This window comes from Gavia stellata, chromosome 38 (assembly GCF_030936135.1).
Source record: "Gavia stellata isolate bGavSte3 chromosome 38, bGavSte3.hap2, whole genome shotgun sequence".
In the NCBI taxonomy this organism is placed as follows: Eukaryota; Metazoa; Chordata; class Aves; order Gaviiformes; family Gaviidae; genus Gavia; species Gavia stellata.
The window spans coordinates 154,548-174,629 of NC_082631.1; the positions used below are offsets into that span (position 1 = coordinate 154,548).

Genomic DNA, 20,082 nt, shown 5'->3' on the forward strand with positions numbered 1-20,082 from the left:
GGGAGGAGGGACTCGCGGTGTCAATCATGGGCGCTCCTCCTCCTCATTGGCACCAGTCCGTTATGTCACCGCCCCGCCTGTGGGGGTGTTCGCTGCCTTCCGCTACGCCCCGCCTCCGCGCGCAGCAGCTAATCTGAGCGCGGGGCGTGGCCGAGGCGGCTTCCCCCCGCCCCTCGCCGTCCATTGGCTCCCGCTTGCCCGGCGGGAGGGGAGGGGCGGGGCGGGGCGGGGCGGGGAGCCCCCTCGGGTCAGGTGAACGGGCGGTCACATGACCGCGCCCGCCAGCGGCATGGCGGTGCCCGGGGCGGCGGCGGCGGCGGCGCCGCTACTGCTGCTGCTGCTCGGGGCGGCGGCGGCCGCGGGCTGCGGGTACCAGGTGGGCCTGGGGGGGGGCCTGGGCCGGGGAGCCGCCGGGGGGACTGGGAGAGGCTGGGGGAGCAGCGGAGCGTTCTGGGGAGAGGGGAACTGGGGGAACTGGGAGGCCGCTGGGGACACTGGGATGGACTGGGGGAACTGGGAGAGACGGGGGGCGCTGAGGAAGCGGGGACTGGGAGAGACTGGGCTGAGGGAGGTGGGATACTGGGAGAGACTGAAGGGAACTGGGGAAATGTGGATGGGGCAGCGGGGCTGGGACTGGGGGAACTGGGGGGAGCGGTGGGAGACTGGGAGAGGGAAACTGGGACACTTTGGGCCTGGGGAATGGGAGGGGAGTGGGGTCTGGCGTGGGCTGGGACTGGGAGCACTGGGGAGAGGCTGGGATGGGGGCCCTGGGGGAGGAAGAGGAGGATTTGGGGAACTGGGGTGCCTGGAGGGGGCCGGGGCACGGCTGGACAGTGACAGTCACACGCCCCGGCCGGGCTGTGGCTGCGGGGGAGACCCAGGCATCCTGGCCTGCCGCTGCCCTCCCGGGCTGGAGACCCGCCGGCGTCCTGGCCACTGATTTTTAGCAGCAGTTTGCGTCCTCTCCCGCAACCCAAGGGCTTCCTCTGGAAATAGTTTGGGGGGGGAGAGGGGGGGGGATGCGGGCACAGCCCCATACAAGCCCCCAGAGACTCCACTCGTGTCTGCAGTCGTGTCCACCCACGCGCCCTGACCTCCTCAACGTGCACCTCGTGCCCCACACACACGATGACGTGGGCTGGCTCAAGACCGTGGAGCAGTACTTCTACGGAGGTGGGTCTCCCCCCCACCGCGGGGGGGGCGGCAGTCCCTGGGGAAAGGCGATGACGTCCCCAAGGCCACCACAGCAGCTGTGGGGACAGAGGTGACGCCTCCAAGGCCGCTGTGGGGGTGGAGGCCACGCTCGGCGAGGCCAGCGTGGGGGCGAAGGGACGCCAAGTGCCGGAGATGGAGCCTGTGGCCCCACGGGGCGGACTGGGGGCGGAGGGACGGATCCCGGCCTTGGGACGGGGACAGGGCCCGGCTTTCTGCCTGGTGTCCCTGGCGCGGTGTTGCCACTCCGCTTCGCCTCTTGTTTTTGGCCCTCGCGACAGTGCGGGGACCCCTGGGCCCTTCTGTGTGCCCCCCCGTGTCCCCCCCACATCCCCTGGATGTTGCTGTGACCCTGTCCCCCCCGCCACGCCATGACCCCCACACCCCCGGGTGTCCCTGTGTCCCCGCGGATGTTGCCGTCACCCCGCGTCACGCACCGTGCCCCTGTGCCCCCCGCCGCCTGTCGCGGTGCTGCTGGGTTGACACCCCCCTCCTCGTTGACCCCGTCAGTGCGTAACGAGGTGCAGCACGCGGGGGTGCAGTACATCCTGGACTCGGTGGTGGCCCAGCTGGTGGCCGACCCCTCCCGCCGCTTCATCTACGCCGAGGTGGCCTTCCTGGCCCGCTGGTGGCGGCAGCAGGACGAGGCCACGCGCCGCACCGTGCGCCAGCTCGTCGAGGAGGGTGCGGGGGGCCGCCGTGGGGATGTCCCTGGTGGGGGGGGGGGGGCTGCTGCTGGGGGGGGACGTGGGCATGGGGGCACACAGGGATGGGGGGGGCATGGGGTGTCCCTGAGGGACATGGGGAGCACACCGGGATGGGGGGGGCGGGGAATTGGGGTGTCCTCAGGGGCACACAAGGATGGGGGGAGTGTTGAGGAGTCCTTGGGGGCACACAGGGGCACGGGGAGGTATTGGGGTGTCTCTTGGGGGACAAGGACGTGGGGGGACAGGAACTGGGGTGTTCCTTGAAGGATGTGAGTGTGGGGGGGGTGTCTCTGGAGGGACAGGGACTTGTGGGGGGTACTGGGGTGTCCCTACAGGGACTTGTAGGGGTATTGGGGCGTCCCTGGGGGCACGTGAACACAGGGGCTGTGTAGAGACGTGGAGGGGCACTGGGGTGTCCCTCGGGGGGTCACGGGGTGCACACAGGGATGTGGAGGGGATCTGGGATGTCCCTGGGGTGAGATGGCCATGGGGGGTGCACGGAGGCCGGGGGCAGGCTGAGGAGTCTGGGGTGCCTCCGAGGGACTCGGGGTGCTGCCGGTGTGAGGTGCCACGTGTCCCCGAGCCCCATCCTCCGTCCCCGCAGGGCGCCTGGAGTTCGTGGGGGGGGGCTGGTGCATGAGCGACGAGGCTGCTGCCCACTACGGCCCCGCCATCGAGCAGCTGGCGCTGGGCCGCCGCTTCCTGCGCCGGGAGTTCGGGGCCTGCGGCACCCCCCGCGTGGCCTGGCAGATCGACCCCTTTGGGCACTCCCGCCAGCTGGCCGCCATCTTCGCCCAGGTGGGAGCCCTCCCTCTGCCCCCGGCCCGGCCCCACGGGGGGCCCCGGCGTCCGGGCCGACCGCCTCCTTCTCCCTGCAGATGGGCTACGACGGGCTCTTCGTGGGGCGCGTGGACCACCAGGACAAGGCGACGCGGGAGCAGCTGCAGGAGATGGAGCTGCTCTGGCGGGCGAGCGGGAGCCTCCCGCCCCCCGCCGCCGACCTCTTCACCGGTGGGACAGCGCGTGGGGCCCCTCCCAGGGCGGGGGGTCCCTCGGGTCCCCCCCGAGCTCTTCCTGGGGGCTGGCTCTGTCCTGGGGTGCCCCACGGGGTGTTTCCTGTCCCTTGAGCCCTCCCCTGTCCCCTTCCCATCCCCTCCTGAGTGTGACCTGTCCCCACTGTCCCTTTGTCCCTTCCCGGGTCCACTGTCCCCTCCTGGGGCTGTCGCCATCCTCTGGGTCCCCTCTGGGAGTTTTCCTTGTCCCCAGGGTTGTTTTCCACCTGATTGATCTCAACCCTGTCCCCAGCCCAGCTCTCCTGTCCCCACTGTCACCCCCCATCCCCGGGCTGACCCCAACCGTGTCCCCAGCCCTGCTCTCCTGTCCCCAACGTCACCCCTCATCCCCAGGGCTGGCCCCAACCCTGTCCCCAGCCCAGCCGCCCCCTCCCTGGGCTGACCAGGGGGGTGACTGTCCCCAGGCATCCTCCCCAACGTCTACAACCCGCCGTCGGGGTTCTGTTGGGACCAGCTCTGCTCTGACCCCCCTGTGGTGGACGAGGACAGCGAGGAGAACAACGTGGACGGCATCGTCTCCACCTTCCTGCAGATCGCCGCCAGCCAGGTGGGTGTCCCCGGGCGGTGGGGTGCTCCCTGGGGTGGGCTGGGTGTCCTGGACACTGGGATCCCCCCCGGGATGGGGGGTGCTGACCTGTCCCCCGCACCCGCCCCAGGCTGAGCATTACCGCACCAACCACATCATCATGACGATGGGCTCCGACTTCCACTACGAGAACGCCAACCTGTGGTTCAAGAACATGGACAAGCTCATCGCCCACGTCAACGCCCGGGTGAGCGGGGTCCCCCCCGTGTCCTGTGTGTCCCTGCTGTGCGAGGCCCCCCCGCCCCGCCTCACCCCCTCCCTGCCTTTTCCAGCAAGCCAACGGCAGCCGCGTCCACGTCCTCTACTCCACCCCGTCCTGCTACCTCTGGGAGCTGCACCGGGCCAACCTCTCCTGGTGAGGCCAGGGGGAACCCAGGCGTTCGGGTGGGACAGACGGACAGACGGACGGATGCAGCCTGGCTTTCCCGCAGGTCCCTGAAGACCGATGACTTCTTCCCCTATGCGGATGGCCCCCACCAGTTCTGGACAGGCTATTTCACCAGCCGACCCGCCTTCAAGCGCTACGAGCGCCTCAGCAACAACTTTCTCCAGGTGGGATGGCGGCTCGAGCGCCGGGGTCACCCCTCCCAGACGCCGGGGTCCCCCCTTCCCTTCCCCTCCCTTCCCCTCCCTTCCCTAACCCTCCCTTCCCTCCCGGCAGATCTGCAGTCAGCTGGAGGCTTTGGCAGGGCCAGCGGCGCGGGAGGGTCCCTACGGGCCTGGGAACAGCTCTGTGCTCCGTAAGTGCCGGTGTGGGGCCCCCAGGGATGCCCCCGGACGTCCCTGATGCCCCCTCGCCCCCCCGGCAGGAGAAGCCGTGGCCGTGGCCCAGCACCACGATGCCGTGACCGGCACGGAGAAGCAGCACGTGGCTGATGACTATGCCAGGCAGCTGGCGGCAGGGTGGGAGAGCTGCCAGGTAGTGCCTGGGTGCCTGTTTTGGGGGGAAGATGGGGTTTTGGGGGTGCAGGGCCAGGGCCAGCAGCTGGGGGTGAACCACCATCGCATCCATGGGGCAAACAGGTGTCTGGGGGCGGGTGTGGGGTGTGAACTGGTGTCTGGGGGGGAACAGGAGCCGGTGGCCGTTTTGGGGATGAGCCCCTGACCTTGGGCAGTGTTTTGGGGACAAGCTGGGGTCTGGGTGGCCAGAGGATGGGAGCTGGTGGCCACAGCTGGGCGCAGATGAGCCAGTGGGTGCCTCGTGTTATCCGCTGCACCGCATAACCGTCTCCCGTTCCCGGCAGCTCCTGGTCGCCAACGCCCTGGCCAGCCTCGGCGGCAGCAAGGAGAACTTCATCTTCTGCAACAGCCTCAACGTCAGTGTCTGTCCCCTGACGGAGGCGGCCGGCCGTGTGAGCACCTTGGCGGGGGGCTGGGGGGGGCGCTGCAGGGTCCCGGTGGGGCTAACGCGCCACATCCCTCTGTCCCCCAGTTCACCGTCATCCTCTACAACCCCCTGGGCCGCCACGTGTCTTGGCCCATCCGGCTGCCAGTCAACGGGGAGTCCTACGCAGTGACGGACCCCCAGGGCCAGCCCGTGCCCAGCGAGGTGAGCCCAGGCCAGCCGCCGTGCCCCCCCGCCTGCCCGCAGCCCCATCATGGTCCCCCCTGACCCCCCCTGCCCGTCCCCAGGTTGTCCCCATCTCCAACTTCACCCGCCGGCTGCGGGGGGACGGTGGCAGCGCCGTGCGGGAGCTCCTCTTCCACGCCTCCGCGCCCCCCCTGGGCTTCAGCACCTTCACGGTCTCCCGGCTGAGCCGCGGGGACCCCCGCGTGCCCCCCGCCCGGACCCCAGTGTTGTCGCAGCCTCGGGAGATCCAGAATGAGGTACGGTCCCACAGGGGGATGCATTCCCACCCCAAGTGCTTGGCACCGGGCGGACACAGTTTGGGGTCTTTCCCCACGGGACCCGGGGGGCTGGAGCTGGTTCCTGGGGGGGAGACCCGCGATGTGAAGCCCCCAGCGGAGTCGCACCTCCGTTGGCCCAGTTAAACCAGTCCTGGGGTGACGGGAGGGGCTGGGGGCGCGGGAGGGGGCTGAGCGGGGACAGGGCAGACGCTCGAGCCGCCACCGTCCGGCTCCACAGCACGTCCGGGTGCTCTTCGACCCCCTCACCGGGCACCTGAAGGAGATCCAGAACCTGGACAAGAGCATCTCTCTGCCCGTTTTCCAGAGCTTCTACTGGTGAGTGCTGGTGGGGCCCAGACACCGGGTCTCTCACGTGGGACCTTTCTCCACCACCTCTCCTCCTCCTCCTCCTCTCGTCCCAGGTACAACGCCAGCGTCGGCAACGACGAGAGCTCCCAGGCTTCGGGTGCCTACATCTTCCGCCCCAACAGCTCTGAGCCCATCCCCGTCTCCGGCTCCAAGCGGGTCTCCACGTACCTTGTGAAGGTGGGTGGTGGGGACGGTGTCCCCGGGGGCGTCCCCGGGGCCGGGGGTGTCCCCAGGGTGCTGAGCCCCGCCGTGTCCCTTGCAGAACGCGTTGGTGCAGGAGGTCCACCAGAACTTCTCCTCGTGGTGCTCCCAGGTGGTGCGGCTCCGTGCGGGGCAGCCCTACGTGGAGCTGGAGTGGACCGTGGGGCCCATCCCCGTGGCGTGAGTTAGAGATGGGGGGCTCCTGGGGAGGTGGGGCCCCCCCAAAGCCCACCGCTCACCCCCCGCCTCTCCCAGGGATGGCTGGGGCAAGGAGATCATCAGCCGCTTCGAGACAACCCTGCAGACAGACGCACGCTTCTACACCGACTCCAACGGGCGGCAGATCCTGGAGCGCAGGTCGGGGCTGGCCTGGGCACTCGCCGTGGCCCCCCCCGAGACCCCTGTCCCCCTCCCTGTAACCAGGCTCTGCCTCATCTCCAGGCGTGACTACCGTCCCACGTGGAACCTGAGCCAGACAGAGCCCGTGGCAGGGAATTACTACCCCGTTAACAGCCGGATCTTCATCAAGGTACCGGCTTTGGGGCAGGAGCAGGGGAACAGTGGGCTGAGCCCAGGGCAGAGCTCATCACACACGTGGCCCTCCCCTCCGTGCCCACAGGACAAGAAATTCCAGCTGACGGTGCTGACGGATCGCTCGCAGGGTGGCAGCAGCATCTTCGATGGCTCCCTGGAGCTCATGGTGAGGGGACGTGGCACGGGCAGTCCCCGGGGTGTGGGATGCACCGGGACATAACCGCCATCCCCTCCAGGTCCATCGGCGGCTCCTGTACGACGACAACCGGGGCGTGGGGGAACCGCTGCTCGAGCTGGGAGCCAACAAGCAGGGACTGGTGGTCCGTGGCCGCCACCTCGTCCTCCTCGACACGGTGGAGTCGGCAGCCGATCGGCACCGGCTCCTGGCGCAGGAGCTGTTCATGGCACCCTACGTGGTGCTGGCGCCCGGCGGGGGCCCCTCCTACCGCCGCGGCCAGCCCAGCCTGCGGCAGGTGAGGTGGGGAGGGGGTGCCTGGGGAGGGGAGGGACCCGCTGCGGCATCCGTCGTGACATCCCCCTCGCCCTCTCGCCGCAGTTCTCAGCACTGCGGCGGGAGCTGCCCCACAACGTCCACCTCCTGACGCTGGCGCCCTGGGACGCCGGCACCCTCCTGCTGCGGCTGGAGCACCAGTTCGAGAGGGGCGAGAGCGCCAACGGCTCCCAACCCGTCACCCTCGACCTCCTGGTGAGCCACCGTGTGCCGGTGTGGGGCTGAGCCCTGTGCTGTGGGGCTGAGCCCATGGCCAGGCTCCCCCCACGGCTCAGCCGGCCCCAGAGCCTCCCCGCTCCTGGAGGTGATCCCACCCGTGGGGACGGACGTGGGGCGGTCGCTGACAGGTTTTTCCCCTCTCCCAGAACCTCTTCTCGGCATTCACCATCACCTTGGTGCAGGAGATGAGCCTGGGAGCTGACCTGCCGCTCGATGCCATCTCCCGCCTGGTCTGGACCCCAGCCACAGGTACTGGGGGGGGTCTGGGGGGGTTCTGGGGGGGCTGCCAGCACCCCCTCACCCCTTCCCTCTTCTCCCAGGTCCAGCCCAGCCCCATCCAGTCTCCAAACTGGACCCGAGCCGGATCACGCTGCAGCCCATGGAGATCAGGACCTTCCTGGCCACGGTGCAGTACAAGGTGCCTGGAGCTGGCCCTGGGGGGCCGTGAGCGGCCCCGGCTCGACCAGGGGGTGCTGCCTCCGCCCCCCCTCCCTCGCAAGTGCATTAAAAACCATGAGACTTTTCTCAGGCACAGTTTAATCGGGACAAGAGGCGGCGTCAGGGCGGGGGGGCGGCCGGGGGCTCCCCTTCGTGCGAGTAGCAGCACTGGGCACCCAAGGAGCAGTTTCCCTGTGGGAGAGGAGGCGGATGAGGGGGCTGTGCCCTGCCCCAGCCCGCCCCCCCACATTGTTCCCGACGCTCCCCCTTGTTCCCGACCCCCACCCACCTGCTTGAAGCGTTTGCAGGGGAAGTTTTTCAGGCTGGTGCCGTCGTCCGTCCGCTCCGTCCGTTTGTTCTGGTGTCGTTTCCTCTTCTCCTGGAGAGAGGGAGAGATGCCACCCCTGCGGGAGGGGTGTGGAGTGAGGGGCGCAGAGAGATGCCCCCCCCTAAAAGGAGAGAACAAGGGACCCTTCCCTCTCTCTGCTTTTTTTGGGGTCCTTATCCTCTCTTCTGGCAAAAGATGGGGGGGCTCTTTGAGAAGGTTTGAGGGTGCCTGCTGGAAGCCCAACCTTAAAATCAGACACCCGAGAAGCCCCCCCCGCCCTTACCCAGCCTTGGCCCTGGCTTTGGGACCCCAAAAGGCTTCAGGGTTTTCCGGGAACCGCTTCAAGCCCCGTTTTCTGGAGCTGGGATTGGCATCGTCACGGAGGGCGAAGGAGGCCTGGAGCCTGAGGGAGGGTGAAGAGTGGGGGGTCAGGATCATTTTGGGGGTTCAGCAGGTGCCCCCCATCCCTGGGCTGGTTGTGGGGGGCTGCTGCAGGGTCATACGTGGGCTCCACGGAGAGAATGCGGGAAGCCGGGCTGGTCTCCGCCAGCCGCTCGCGCTTCACCGGGTGGATCTTGGCCTGGGGGAGACAAGGGGGGGCTGTTCAGCTCAGCCCCAGTGTGGGGGGGGTGGGGGTGGGGGTCCCGAGCCCCCTCCTCACCCAGCAGCGCATGATGTCCCAGAGCACGGCGGGCGGCGCGTCCGTCTTCACGGCGTTCTTGCAAGCGTGGGAGAGCGACACGCGGTAGCCGGCGTGCAGGAGGGCGGACCTGGGGCGCAGCGGGTCAGGTTCGGGGGTACGGGGCGTGGAGGGTTGGTAGGGTTTGAGGCAGAGGAAGGGGCCGTTGGGGCCGCGGAGGGACAGGGGACTTGGGGTATCCCGGGGGGTTTGGGGTGCCCCAGCCCCAGGGGTTGTGGGGTGTCCCTACCTGAACTGCAGCAGCGAGGGGGTGTTGCAGTGGATGGTGCTGCTGAGGCCGTCGAGGGTGTAGTAGAGGGGGACGTCACCGAGCTCCTGCCCTCGGCACATGGGGAGCGGCAGAGTCAGTGCCAGCCCCAAAATTCAGGGGGGGGCTCAGCCCTGCCTCGAGCTCAGGATGCCGGAGCTGTCCCCAGGGCCGGTCCCCTCCCTCTCCCCATCCCGGTACCTCGGTGATGACGCTGAGCATCCCCCGCATCCGCTCCTCCGTCTGGAAGCGCCCGGGGCTGCCCTCCAGCGCCGCCAGCACCCGCTCCACGAAGGCCGAGTCGTGCAGGGGCTCAGCCCACATGGGGCCGCCCAGCTGGGGGGGACACGAGGAGCGGGGGGTCAGTGCTGGAGGGGGGGCACTGAGGGGACGGGGGACAGGAGGCTGTGCACCCACCTGGTGCCGCTGCTGGCAGAACTCGCAGGTGGGACCCACGGGCGGCCCCGTGGCTGCCCCGTACTTGAAGCTGGAAGGGGAAAGCCAAGGGGTGAGCAGCCCCCCACCGTCACAAAGCCCCCCCGCCATCGTGGAGCCCCCCCCCCAGCCCCGTCGTACCCGGTGCCGTGGCTCGTGACTTTGCCCAGGCGCTGGAGGTGGTGGGTGCCGCAGCCCACGCAGTGGTACACCAGGGCCTGCTTGCTGCCGGGACGAGGGGGGGTCAGGAACAACGGGAGGGTGCAGACCCCTCCTATGGCCCCCGGCGTGTCCCCCCCCTCACCTGGCCGAGGCCTTCACCTTCGCCTGCCCCGTGAAGACCCGCACGAAGACGCGGATGTAGAAGTCGGCGCTGACCGACAGCAGCGGCACGATGAAGCGCTGGTAGCAGTTGGCGCGGCTGTCCAGGCTGTGCAGGATGATGCGGAGAGCCTGGGGGGGGACACGGGACGGCCCTGACCCACTGCCCCCCACCCCCTGCTGCCGGCAGGGCCAGGGTGGTCTCGGGGACCCCCCCAGCACTCACCATCTCGTGGCAGAACTTGCCCTTGAGGGACACGGCCCCGTATTTGCTGTAACACGTCTCGGCGCAGTTCCCCGCCATCACGCCCATGTCCGTGCAGGTGACGCAGAGCAGCCCTGGCCAAGGGTGGGGGGTCAGGGTGCTGCCGGGAGGACCCAGGCATCCGGGACGCTCCCCCCCCGCCGCCGCTGCCGCTCACCTCCTTCGCTCACAGCCTGCACGGCGGCGTCCAGGAAGGGCGCGGGGCTGCCGTAGGGGTCCAGGTCGATCACGTCAAAGGGCTCCCTGTCCGCCTTGCACTGGTACATCAGCATCCTGGGGGGGGACGGGGGGTCCCAGAGCAATGGGGACCCCAACCGGCCCCCTGGGGGTCCCAGACCCGCCCTGGCCCTCAGGAAACCCCGCAGGAACCAATGCCTCTGCCCAGCACTGGGAGGGACTGGCAGAGTCCCCACAAACCCGCCCCGCTCTGGGGCTGCATCCCTCCGGGCAGGGGGACAAGACGTCCCCTCTAACCACCCCAGTGGGGACGCTGGGACCAGTTTGGGGCCCCCCAGTACAGGGGAAGAACCCCAGCGAGACCAGCAGGGCAGTGGGGGCCACCCACAGGGTGTCCCGAGGGTGCTGGGGGGTGAACTGCAGCGTCCTGCTCCCCGGCGGGCTTCGGGGTGGGCTGTCGGGGAGCAGCACAGAGGGGGTACCTGGCGTCAGCCATGTGGGGGGTCACCAGGTCCCCCACACCGTTGAAGGCCACATTGCGGCTCATCAGCTCCGCTGCCCGGGCCGAGAAGTCGTTGGCCACCACGGCCCGCAGCCCCGGCACCTCCTTGGCGAAGCGGATGGAGCGGAGCCCCGAGGCCGCCAGCGCCTCCAGGACCCGCAGCCCTCCCTGCGGGGAGAGGGCGATGCCGGCGGGGGCTCGGGGGGCCGGCGGGGCGGAGACCCCGACTGGAGACGGAGGGGATGCGGCAGACCCCCCCACCCCGCACCTCGCACACTTCTCCAGGCTTTGCCGTCTGCAGGGCCTCGGGGCCATCGGGCGCGGCGTCACCGTCACCGTCTTCTGGCGGTTGGGGGCTGCCCGCGTCCGTCTTTTCCTCCCCGGGGAGGATGACTGGAAAAGAGGGGGGGCAGTGGCAGAGCAGAGCCCAGGGGACGGGACCCCGGGGACGGGGCCAAGGGGGATCCAGGGGACGGGGACCCTGGGACGGTACCTACCCCGGATCCCCTTTGGCCGCAGGTGGAGCCGAGCGAACTCAGTCATGACGGCGCAGCTGGGGGGGGGTGTGGCATCAGGGACCCTGCTGGGGGAGCGGGAGTCCCCCCTGCCCCCCCCGGGGGCAGCCCAGAGCCCCCCACGATCCTCCCAGGACACCCCAGAGCCCCCTGGGACAACCCCATGGACCCCCCGACCCTCCTGGGACACCCCAGAGCCCCCCCGGGAATCCCGGACCCCCCCTCCCAGACAACCCCATGACGCCCCCGACCCTCCTGGGCCCCCCCAGCCCCGCTCACGTCAGGTCGCGGTTGAAGCCCTGCACCGGGTTGTAGAAGACCTCGTTGGCGCTGGGGAAGAGGATGGTGGCTCGGCCCTCGGAGATCAGCGTCTCGCCGCCCCCGGGGGGGCCCCCCGGCCCCGGGGGGGGCCCGGAGCCGTTGGGGGAGGCCCCGTCCATGGCAGGGGGAGTGCGGGGGGGGCCGGGGCTGGCTCTGCGAAGGGTGCTGAAGGCGGCGGCTGCGGGGGGGGGGCGGGAGAGGGTTAACGCTGCACCGGAGCCGCCCGGGGGGGGGGTGGGACAGTTCGGGGGGGCCCGGGGGGGGGATGGGGGGAGGCTGGGGAGAGCCCCGAAAAGCGGGAGCAAGAGGCGAGGCCCGGGAATGTGGGAGGGGACGAGCCCGTCCGCCGAGGGAAGGGGGGGCAGCGGGGCTGGGGGGGGCGCGGGGCCCCCAGAGGGGCCGGGGCGGGGTCAGACGCCCAAGACGGGACCGGGGGGGACAGCGAGGGGACAGCCCCCCCCAACACGTGGCACGGGACAAGGCCGGGCGCCCCTAAACCCTGCACGACGCGACCCGCCAGGCCCCGCCCCGGCAGACCGCGCTCCTCCAGGCCCCGCCCCACCCGCCGGTACCCTCCGCTCACCCGCCCGCAGCGCCCCGCGCATCCTCCGCGCCGCCCCTCACATGGGCGCCGCCATGTTGCGGCGGGCCGGATGCCGTCACGTGACCCGCGGAGGACGGCGCCTTGCGAGGGCCATAAAGGCCCCGCCCGCCCCCAACGCGGCCGGGAAACCTGACCCCGAGGAAGGAGGGGAGATCCCGGGAGAGGGATCCCGGCCCGATCCCGCGGGGATCCGCCCTGGGGGGCCCAGCTGATCCCGCGGGGGGGCAGGGATACCCGTGTCTCCTCGTAACCTCATGTCCCCCCTCCCCGCCGTGTCCCCAGTGGGTGGGGGACGGCACGGGGCCGCTCGGCGGTCGGCTGGCCGTGCCTGCGGCGAGTGCGCGTGCGCGGGTAGCGCGCCGGGCGGTGCGGCGCTCGGCGCTCGGCTGATCGCGCCTGCCGCACAATGAATGGCCGCTGAGCGCGGCGGGGACGGGGACGGGCACCGGCAGCGGCACCGGGAGCGGCCGGAGCCGCAGCGCAGCCCCCCCCCGGCCTCCGGTAAGGCGGGGACCCCCCCGGCCCCGCCACCGCCCCGCCTCCCGCCCCCTCGGGCCTGCCCCCCCCCCCGCCCCCCCCCGCAGGCCTCGCCCCCCCCCCCCCGGGCCTGCCCCACCCCCCCCCCCGCCCCGTTTCCCCGGGCCTGCGGCACCTTCCCGCCCCCGGGGTTGGGGGATCCCCCTGCACCCCCCCCCGCTCCCGAGGAAATGCGGTCCCTCCCCCCCCTCGCAGTACTGGGGGTCCCCTCTGCCTCCCCCCCCCCCCCCGGGTTTTGGGGTTCCCCCGCTCCCCCCACCCCGGGACTGGGGTATTTACCGATCCTCCTCCCCCCCGAATTTGGGGTGCTCCCCATTGCCTCCCCCAGGCTGGGGGATCCCCTTCATTGCCCCCGCCAAGGGCTTGTGGGTCCCCCTGTCCCACCCCCCAAGGACTGGGGGTCCCCTCTGTTCCCCATCCAGGGAGTGGGGTCCCCTCTGCCCCCCCGCCCCAAGATGGGGAAACCTCGTGCTCCCCGCGATGGGGGTCTCCCTGTGCCCCCCCCCCAGTGCTGGGGACCCCCCCCTCAAGGAATAGGATCCCTTCAAGCCCCTGCCTAAGCTGCGGGTCTCCCCCAGGCTCCCCCAAATGCTGGGGACCCCCTTGTCCTCCCCAGGCCCGGGGATCCCCCTGCCCCCTCCCCACCCCGGGGGGGGATGCCCCATCGTCACCAAGGCTGGGACCCCCCCGCCCCAGGCTGGGACCCTGCTAGGCCTGGGGATCCCCTTGGCCTGAGCACCCCCATGTCCCCAGGCTTGGGGACCCCGAGAGTCCCCAAGGCCAAGGCAGGGACACCCCCCCTCCCAATACCCCCCCAAAAGGGACGCTGCAACTTTGCTGCTGCTTCGCCCACCCCGTGTCCATGTGTCCATCCGGCTTCGCCACCCGCCTCTCCCAGCCGAGGGCCCCCTTCCCCAATCTCTGGGGGCTCAGAGCCCCTCTGCGGGACACCCCCAACTCTTGGGGACCCCCACCTCTTAATACCCCATTTGGGTGCTTCTCCAGCACCATTTGTCAGCCCCCCCGGCCCAGGTTGGGGGTTGTTCCTGCGGCCGTGGGCAGCCCCAGACTGGGGGGGCTGGGGGGGGGTGGATCTGGGGTTCCCCCCACACCGGGTGGGTGCCTGGCTGATCTCTGCTGGGGGGGGCGCTGGACCCCTGTGGGGCCATGTCTGACTCCTGTGCTTGGTCTGCTCCTCTTCCCTGTGTCCGTGTCCATCCCTCCCGGTGCCTCTCCATCTGTCCCCGTCCCCGTGTCCCTGCTCTGCTCCCCATCACTGCTGTGTCCGTCCCCCCCCATGTCCCTGCCCCGTCTGTGTGTCCCTTGTGCTCCTATACTGCTCCCCGGGTCCCTGTTCCCGTGTGTCCCCCATGTCTATCCCCCTTCCCTGTGTACCCGTGTCACTGGTCCCTGTGTCTACCCTACTCCCTGTGTCCCTGTCCCCACATGTCCCCTGCATCTGCCTCACGCCTTGTGTATCCGTGTCCCCGTGTCCCTGCATGTTCCCCATATCTGCCCCACTCCCTGTGTCCCGGTCCCACATGTCCATCCCGCTCCCTGGGCCCCCGTCCCCCCTGTCTGCCCCGTGTCCCTCTCCCCATTCCCACAGGCCCCCGTCGGCTCCCGCGATGGCTCAGACGCTGCAGATGGAGATCCCCAACTTTGGGAACAGCATCCTGGAGTGCCTGAAACGAGCAGCGGCTGCAGGGGCTGTACTGTGACGTCTCGGTGGTGGTGAAGGGCCACGCGTTCAAGGCGCACCGGGCCGTGTTGGCCGCCAGCAGCTCCTACTTCCGGGACCTTTTCAACAGCAGCAAGAGCGCGGTGGTGGAGCTGCCGGCCGCCGTCCAGCCCCAGTCCTTCCAGCAGATCCTCAGCTTCTGCTACACGGGGCGGCTCAGCATGAACGTGGGCGACCAGTTCCTGCTGATGTACACCGCCGGCTTCCTGCAGATCCAGGAGATCATGGAGAAGGGGACTGAGTTCTTCCTCAAGGTCAGCTCGCCCAGCTGCGACTCGCAGGGGCTGCACGGCGAGGAGGCGCCCTCCTCCGAGCCCCAGAGCCCCGTGGCCCAGACCTCGGGGTGGCCCTCGGGCGCCGCCGCCCTGCCCCTGGTCTCGCGGGTGAAGACGGAGCAGGGCGAGCCCGACGGGGTGCAGTGCACCTTCGTGGTCAAGCGCCTCTGGGACGGCGGCCCCAAGGACGGCGCCGCCGGCGGCAACGGCAGCCGCAAGATGGCCAAGTTCTCGGCGCCTGAGCCGGGCCGCCAGCCGCAGCCTCCCGCGCCGGCGGCGGGGCCGGCCCCAGCGGCGGCGGCGGCGGCAGCGGCGCCCGGCCCCAGCGCGGCCGACCAGACCAGCCCCGGGGGCACATCCAGCGCCTACACGAGCGACAGCCCCGGCTCCTTCCACAACGAGGAGGACGAGGAGGAGGACGGGGGCGAGGAAGGCTCCGACGAGCAGTACCGCCAGATCTGCAACATGTACACCATGTACAGCATGATGAATGTAGGGCAGGCAGGTGAGGCTCCGCCCACCCGGGGTGTGGTCGAGGGGCACCGCCCACTGGGTGTGGCCTACTGAAGCCCCACCCGCGGGTTGTGGTCAAATGAGGCTCCACCTTTGGGGTGTGGTTTGGGGAAGGGGTGTCTGCCCACAGGGGTGTGGTTGTTTAAGGCACCGCCCATGGGGAGTGGTCAACTGAGGCTCCGCCCATGAGACGTGGTCACCCAATGCGCAGCCTCGGGCATAGCTGGGGAGGGGTGTGGTCAGCTGAGGCTCTACCTTTAGGGTGTGGCCTATGAAGGGGTGTGGCCATCTTGGGTGTGGTTTGGGGAAAGTGGGAGGGGTTAGCTGAGGCTCCACCTCCCTGGGGGTGTGGCTAGAAGCAGGTGGGGGCTTCTGTATTCTGGGGGTGGAGCTAAAGGGGGTGGGGGTTGATGCTCCACCTTGGGGTGTGGCCATAATGGGGTGTGGCCATAATGGGGTGTGGCCATAATGGGGTGTGGCCATAATGGGGTGTGGCCCATGTCCCCACCCCTTTGGGGTGTGGCTACAGGTGTGGAGGAGCTGGTTGAAGCTCCACCCCAGGAAATGGGTGCTGGGTGTGGCCTGGTGGGGCTCCACCCCCAGGTGATGGTTGGGGGGGGCAAGTGGCCATGAATTGAGCTGTCACCGTGTCCCTGTCCCCCCTCCCCACATCCCCTGCCCCATCCCCTGTCACCTCGGGGACTCCTCCGGAGGCCCACGGAGAGGTGGGGTGGGAGCGCCAGGGTCCAGGCCCCGCTGACCCCCACCCCGTGCCCCCCCAGCCGCGGAGAAGGTGGAGGCGCTGCCGGATCAGGCCACCTCGGAGTCGCGCAACCGGGTGCGGGTGCGGCAGGACCTGGCCTCGCTGCCGGCCGAGCTCATCAACCAGATCGGGAACCGCTGCCACCCCAAGCTCTACGACGAGGGAGACCCCGCCGAGAAGCTGGAGCTCGTCACGGGTACGGCCAGGGTGGGGGTCCCCGCGGGGTGGGGGTCCCCACAGGGCGCCCGGCCCCACTCACCCCTCATGTCCTTCCAGGCACCAACGTCTACATCACACGGGCGCAGCTGATGAACTGCCACGTCAGCGCGGGGGACGCGGCACAAAGTCCTCCTGCGGCGGCTCCTGGCGTCCTTCTTTGACCGGTGAGTTGGGCTGGGGCGCCCGGCTTCTCCCCCCTGCCCGGTTTTGGGGTCCTGCGCGGGTAGGGGGGGCCCGACACCCGGGTTCTCACCCCGTTTTTCACCCCTTCGCCAGCAACACCCTGGCCAATAGCTGCGGCACGGGCATCCGCTCGTCCACCAACGACCCCAGCCGGAAGCCGCTGGACAGCCGGGTCCTGCATGCCGTCAAGTGTGAGTGGGGGGACACGGGGACACCCCAGGGCAGAGGCGGGACCCCAGGGCAGAGGCGGGACCCCAGGGATGGGGGACACCAGGGAAAGAGGACCAGAGGAAATCTAGGGACAGGGGAGACCCCAGGGCTGGGGGGACCCCAGGGACAAGGGACGATAGGGGCCAGGGGAGACCCCAGGGCGGGGGGGACCCCAGAGACGGGGGACGATAGGGGCCAGGGGGGACCCCAGGGCTGGGGGGACCCCAGGGACAGGGGACGATAGGGGCCAGGGGGGACCCCAGGGCTGGGTGGACCCCAGGGACAGGGGACGATAGGGGCCAGGGGGGACCCCAGGGCTGGGGGGACCCCAGGGACAGGGGACGATAGGGGCCAGGGGGGACCCCAGGGCTGGGGGGACCCCAGGGACAGGGGACGATAGGGGCCAGGGGGGACCCCGGGGCTGGGGGGACCCCAGAGACGGGGGACGATAGGGGCCAGGGGAGACCCCGGGGCTGGGGGGACCCCAGAGACGGGGGACGATAGGGGCCAGGGGGGACCCCAGGGCTGGGGGGACCCCAGGGACAGGGGACGATAGGGGCCAGGGGGGACCCCGGGGCTGGGGGGACCCCAGGGCTGGGGGGACCCCAGAGATGGGGGACGGTAGGGGCCAGGGGAGACCCCAGGGCTGGGGGGACCCCAGGGACAAGGGACGATAGGGGCCAGGGGAGACCCCAGGGCTGGGGGGACCCCAGGGACAAGGGACGATAGGGGCCAGGGGAGACCCCAGGGTGGGGGGGACCCCAGAGACAGGGGACGATAGGGGCCAGGGGGGACCCCAGGGCTGGGGGGACCCCAGGGACAGGGGACGATAGGGGACAGGGGGGACCCCAGGGACAGGGGGAGCAAGAAACGACAACACAACCTTGGGGTCCATAAGCAAAACCTCACTACAAGACAGCCGTGATTCCCCGGGGTGTGTGGCAGCAGACGAGGAGACACGGAGGGCTGTGTGTGACCCCGTCCCTGTGTCCCCCCCCAGTTTACTGCCAGAACTTCGCCCCCAACTTCAAGGAGAGCGAGATGAACGCCATCGCCGCCGACATGTGCACCAACGCCCGGCGCGTCGTGCGCAAGAGCTGGATGCCGAAGCTGAAGCTGCTGATGGCCGAGGGCGACTCCTACACCTCCTTCATCAACGACACCGGCAAGCTGGAGCCCGACATCATGGGCCCCGAGCCGGCCTTCGAGGCCGGCGGCCACGAGGGCGAGGCGGGCGCCCCGGGGGAGGGCCTGCAGTGACCCCCGCCCCGGCCCCCCTGGGGACCCCCGCCGGGTAGGGAGCCCCCCCAGTAGGCCCCTGTGGCCGGGTAGGGACCCCCCACCGGTGGAGGGACCCCCGCCCGGCGGGCACCCGCGCTGGGTAGGGCCCTGTGACGGTGTAGGGACCCGTGTGGGTGTAGGGACCCCCCCCCAGGCAGGCACCCCCTCAGGGCAGGGCCCCCCCCAGGGGCAGGGACCCACCCAGGGAGGGCCCCGTGCCGCTGTGGGGCCCCTGGGCGTGGGGTCTGGTCCCCTCCCCGTGGGATTTGGGGCTTGGGGGGGGCGGGCAGTGGCTCAGCTTGACCCGGCCGCCCCCCCCCAGCGGTGTGGGGGGGCCGGGGCGCTGCTCAGCTCCGGCTTCCCTTCCGCGCCGTCTCCCGCTCGGGCACGAGTTGACGAGGTCCCACGTCCCCTCCCTGGGGCCGGCGTCTTTCCTGGCCCCCCCGGGTGCCCCGTGTCGTCTCTGGGGGCCCCCACCTCTCCCCCTGGTCCCCCCCCCCCCAGGGCTGACGTTTCTCCAGGCACCCGCGTGGGTCCCCTGTGTCCCCTCCCCGGGGCCACTGTCTCTGCAGGCAACCGCATGTGTCCCCCCCTCCGTGTCCCCCATGTCCCGTCCCCCCCACCGGGGACCGACATCTCTCCGGGCAACCCCACGCGTTCACCCCAGTCCCCCCTGTCCCGGCGTCTCCCCGGGCGCCTGCATGTGTCCCCCAGGTCCCCCCGCGTCCCCCCCCCCCGGGGCCAGAGTCTCTCCAGGTGACCGTGTGTGTCCCCTCCCAGGTCCCCTGTCCACGTGTCTCTCCGGGTCCCCCCCCCCCCACCCCGTCCCTTCCCCAGGGGTGGCATCTCTCTGGGCGATGGCACGTGTCCCCTCCCTGCGCTGCCCAGGTGCCCCCCTTGTCCCCAGCTCCCCCCGCCCTGGCAAAAAGGGGGGTGTCCCCTGTCTGTGTCCCCCCTGGCCGGCCGGGGACGTGGGCAGAGTTGAGCCCGTGTGTGGGCCCCCCCCACCATGGGGCTGGGACCCCCCCAGGGTTAAAGGTCGAACCTCCCCTAAGGAGCAGTTCCTCCTCGTTAGCCCCCTCCTTCGTTAGCCCCCACTGGGGGTCTCCTCGGGGGTGGGGGGACGCGTGTCACCCCAGGATGGGGACACCCTGGGGGAGCAGCTGGGCAGGGGGGTGGACCCGGCGTCCCCCCCGGGCTGATTTGGGGAGGGGGGCGCAGTTGGAATCGCACCTCTGCGGGGGGGGGGGGGGGGTGTCCTGGGTGGGGGAGACACACAGAGACCCCCCCCCAGCCCTGGCTCTGCCGCCCCCCCCAGCACCAGGGCTTTGCACCGGCTTTACTCCAAGCCCCGAAGGGGGAAACTGAGGCACCGTTCAGTGGCTTCCCGCCCCCCCCGCAGACTGGCGGGGGGCTGGGAGGGAACCCAGGCGTCCGCCCCCCCCCCCCCGGCAGCCCCCCAACAGGTCTCCTGACGTTCGGTCAAGTGCCTTACCCGCTGCCCGGCCCCCGGGCTCCGATCGCGTCTCCACTATCTCACCGCTCCGTGCCAAACCGCCCCGGCCCCTCCCCGCCACCCCGGGGCGGGGGGACGGGGGACCCCCCCACACCCCCCTCACGCCACCCCCCCACCCCGGACGCCTGGGTTCTCCCCCCGTCCCCCTCCTTTCCCCCCTGCCTCAGTTCCCACCCCCCTGCCCTTTCCCCGTGTGATGAGTTACACCGGTCTCAGCCCTGCCAGGGGGTCCCCCCAGTGCCCCCCCCGCGGGCGTTCGGCCAGCCCAGCCCCCGCTTCGCCCCCCCCCCCCCCCCGGGGTCGGGCTTTTTCGTTTCCTCTTTTTCTTCTTTTTTTCCAACCCAAAAGCTGTACAGAAGAGGGGAGCGCGCGGAGGCGTCTCGGCAGCATGGACCCCCCCCGGGCTTGCGCTTCCCCCCCCCGCGCCCCCCCCCGGGGCCGCCAGTGTCTGTCCTGTGTTATGAAGTGCCAAGACGCCCGTTCCCGGTGCCCCCCCCGAGTCGCTGGAGAATTGCACATGAACTGCTGTACGAGAGCGGAGAGGGACTGCAGAAATGTTAATAATGATAAATAAAACACAGAGGTTTGTAACAGCCCCCGCCTCCCCCTGCTGCGGGGGGGCTCAGCCCCCCCCAGACCCACCCGGGGCGGGGAGGGGGCGTGGGGGGGGGCGCAGGGCTGGGCCGGCACACGCGTGTGCACGGAGGGGGCCGAAGGGGCTGGGGGTGCGT

The 20,082-nt window shown here is 70.6% G+C and overlaps 3 protein-coding genes across 3 annotated transcripts; 2 read left to right on the forward strand and 1 right to left on the reverse strand.

Annotated features, from left to right (window-relative positions):
* Window positions 1-343: 343 nt before the first annotated feature.
* On the forward strand, window positions 344-7,764 carry MAN2B1 (mannosidase alpha class 2B member 1; the record flags this gene model as incomplete). The annotated part of the gene is made up of 24 exons (XM_059833016.1): window positions 344-376; window positions 1,071-1,173; window positions 1,723-1,896; window positions 2,524-2,717; window positions 2,798-2,930; window positions 3,397-3,545; window positions 3,655-3,765; window positions 3,851-3,933; window positions 4,010-4,130; window positions 4,240-4,318; window positions 4,388-4,497; window positions 4,823-4,930; window positions 5,011-5,127; window positions 5,211-5,405; window positions 5,665-5,762; window positions 5,849-5,972; window positions 6,058-6,176; window positions 6,252-6,353; window positions 6,438-6,525; window positions 6,616-6,696; window positions 6,767-7,003; window positions 7,087-7,236; window positions 7,407-7,509; window positions 7,581-7,764. Coding segments are annotated over 24 exons (2,940 nt in total), but the record flags the coding sequence as incomplete, so codon positions are not given.
* A 26-nt stretch (window positions 7,765-7,790) lies between these two features.
* Window positions 7,791-11,497, reverse strand: TRMT1 (tRNA methyltransferase 1). The gene is given in 16 exon segments (XM_059833017.1): window positions 7,791-7,890; window positions 7,988-8,102; window positions 8,304-8,429; window positions 8,530-8,606; window positions 8,688-8,796; window positions 8,956-9,041; window positions 9,175-9,309; window positions 9,391-9,460; window positions 9,550-9,633; window positions 9,713-9,861; window positions 9,956-10,068; window positions 10,152-10,267; window positions 10,654-10,841; window positions 10,942-11,066; window positions 11,171-11,226; window positions 11,468-11,497. Coding segments are annotated over 15 exon segments (1,611 nt in total). The 5' UTR covers window positions 11,217-11,226; window positions 11,468-11,497; the 3' UTR covers window positions 7,791-7,818.
* A 2,781-nt stretch (window positions 11,498-14,278) lies between these two features.
* Window positions 14,279-17,814, forward strand: NACC1 (nucleus accumbens associated 1). The gene is given in 7 exon segments (XM_059833086.1): window positions 14,279-14,338; window positions 14,340-15,176; window positions 15,970-16,138; window positions 16,219-16,271; window positions 16,273-16,325; window positions 16,438-16,535; window positions 17,555-17,814. Coding segments are annotated over 7 exon segments (1,530 nt in total).
* The last annotated feature ends 2,268 nt before the right edge of the window (window positions 17,815-20,082 follow it).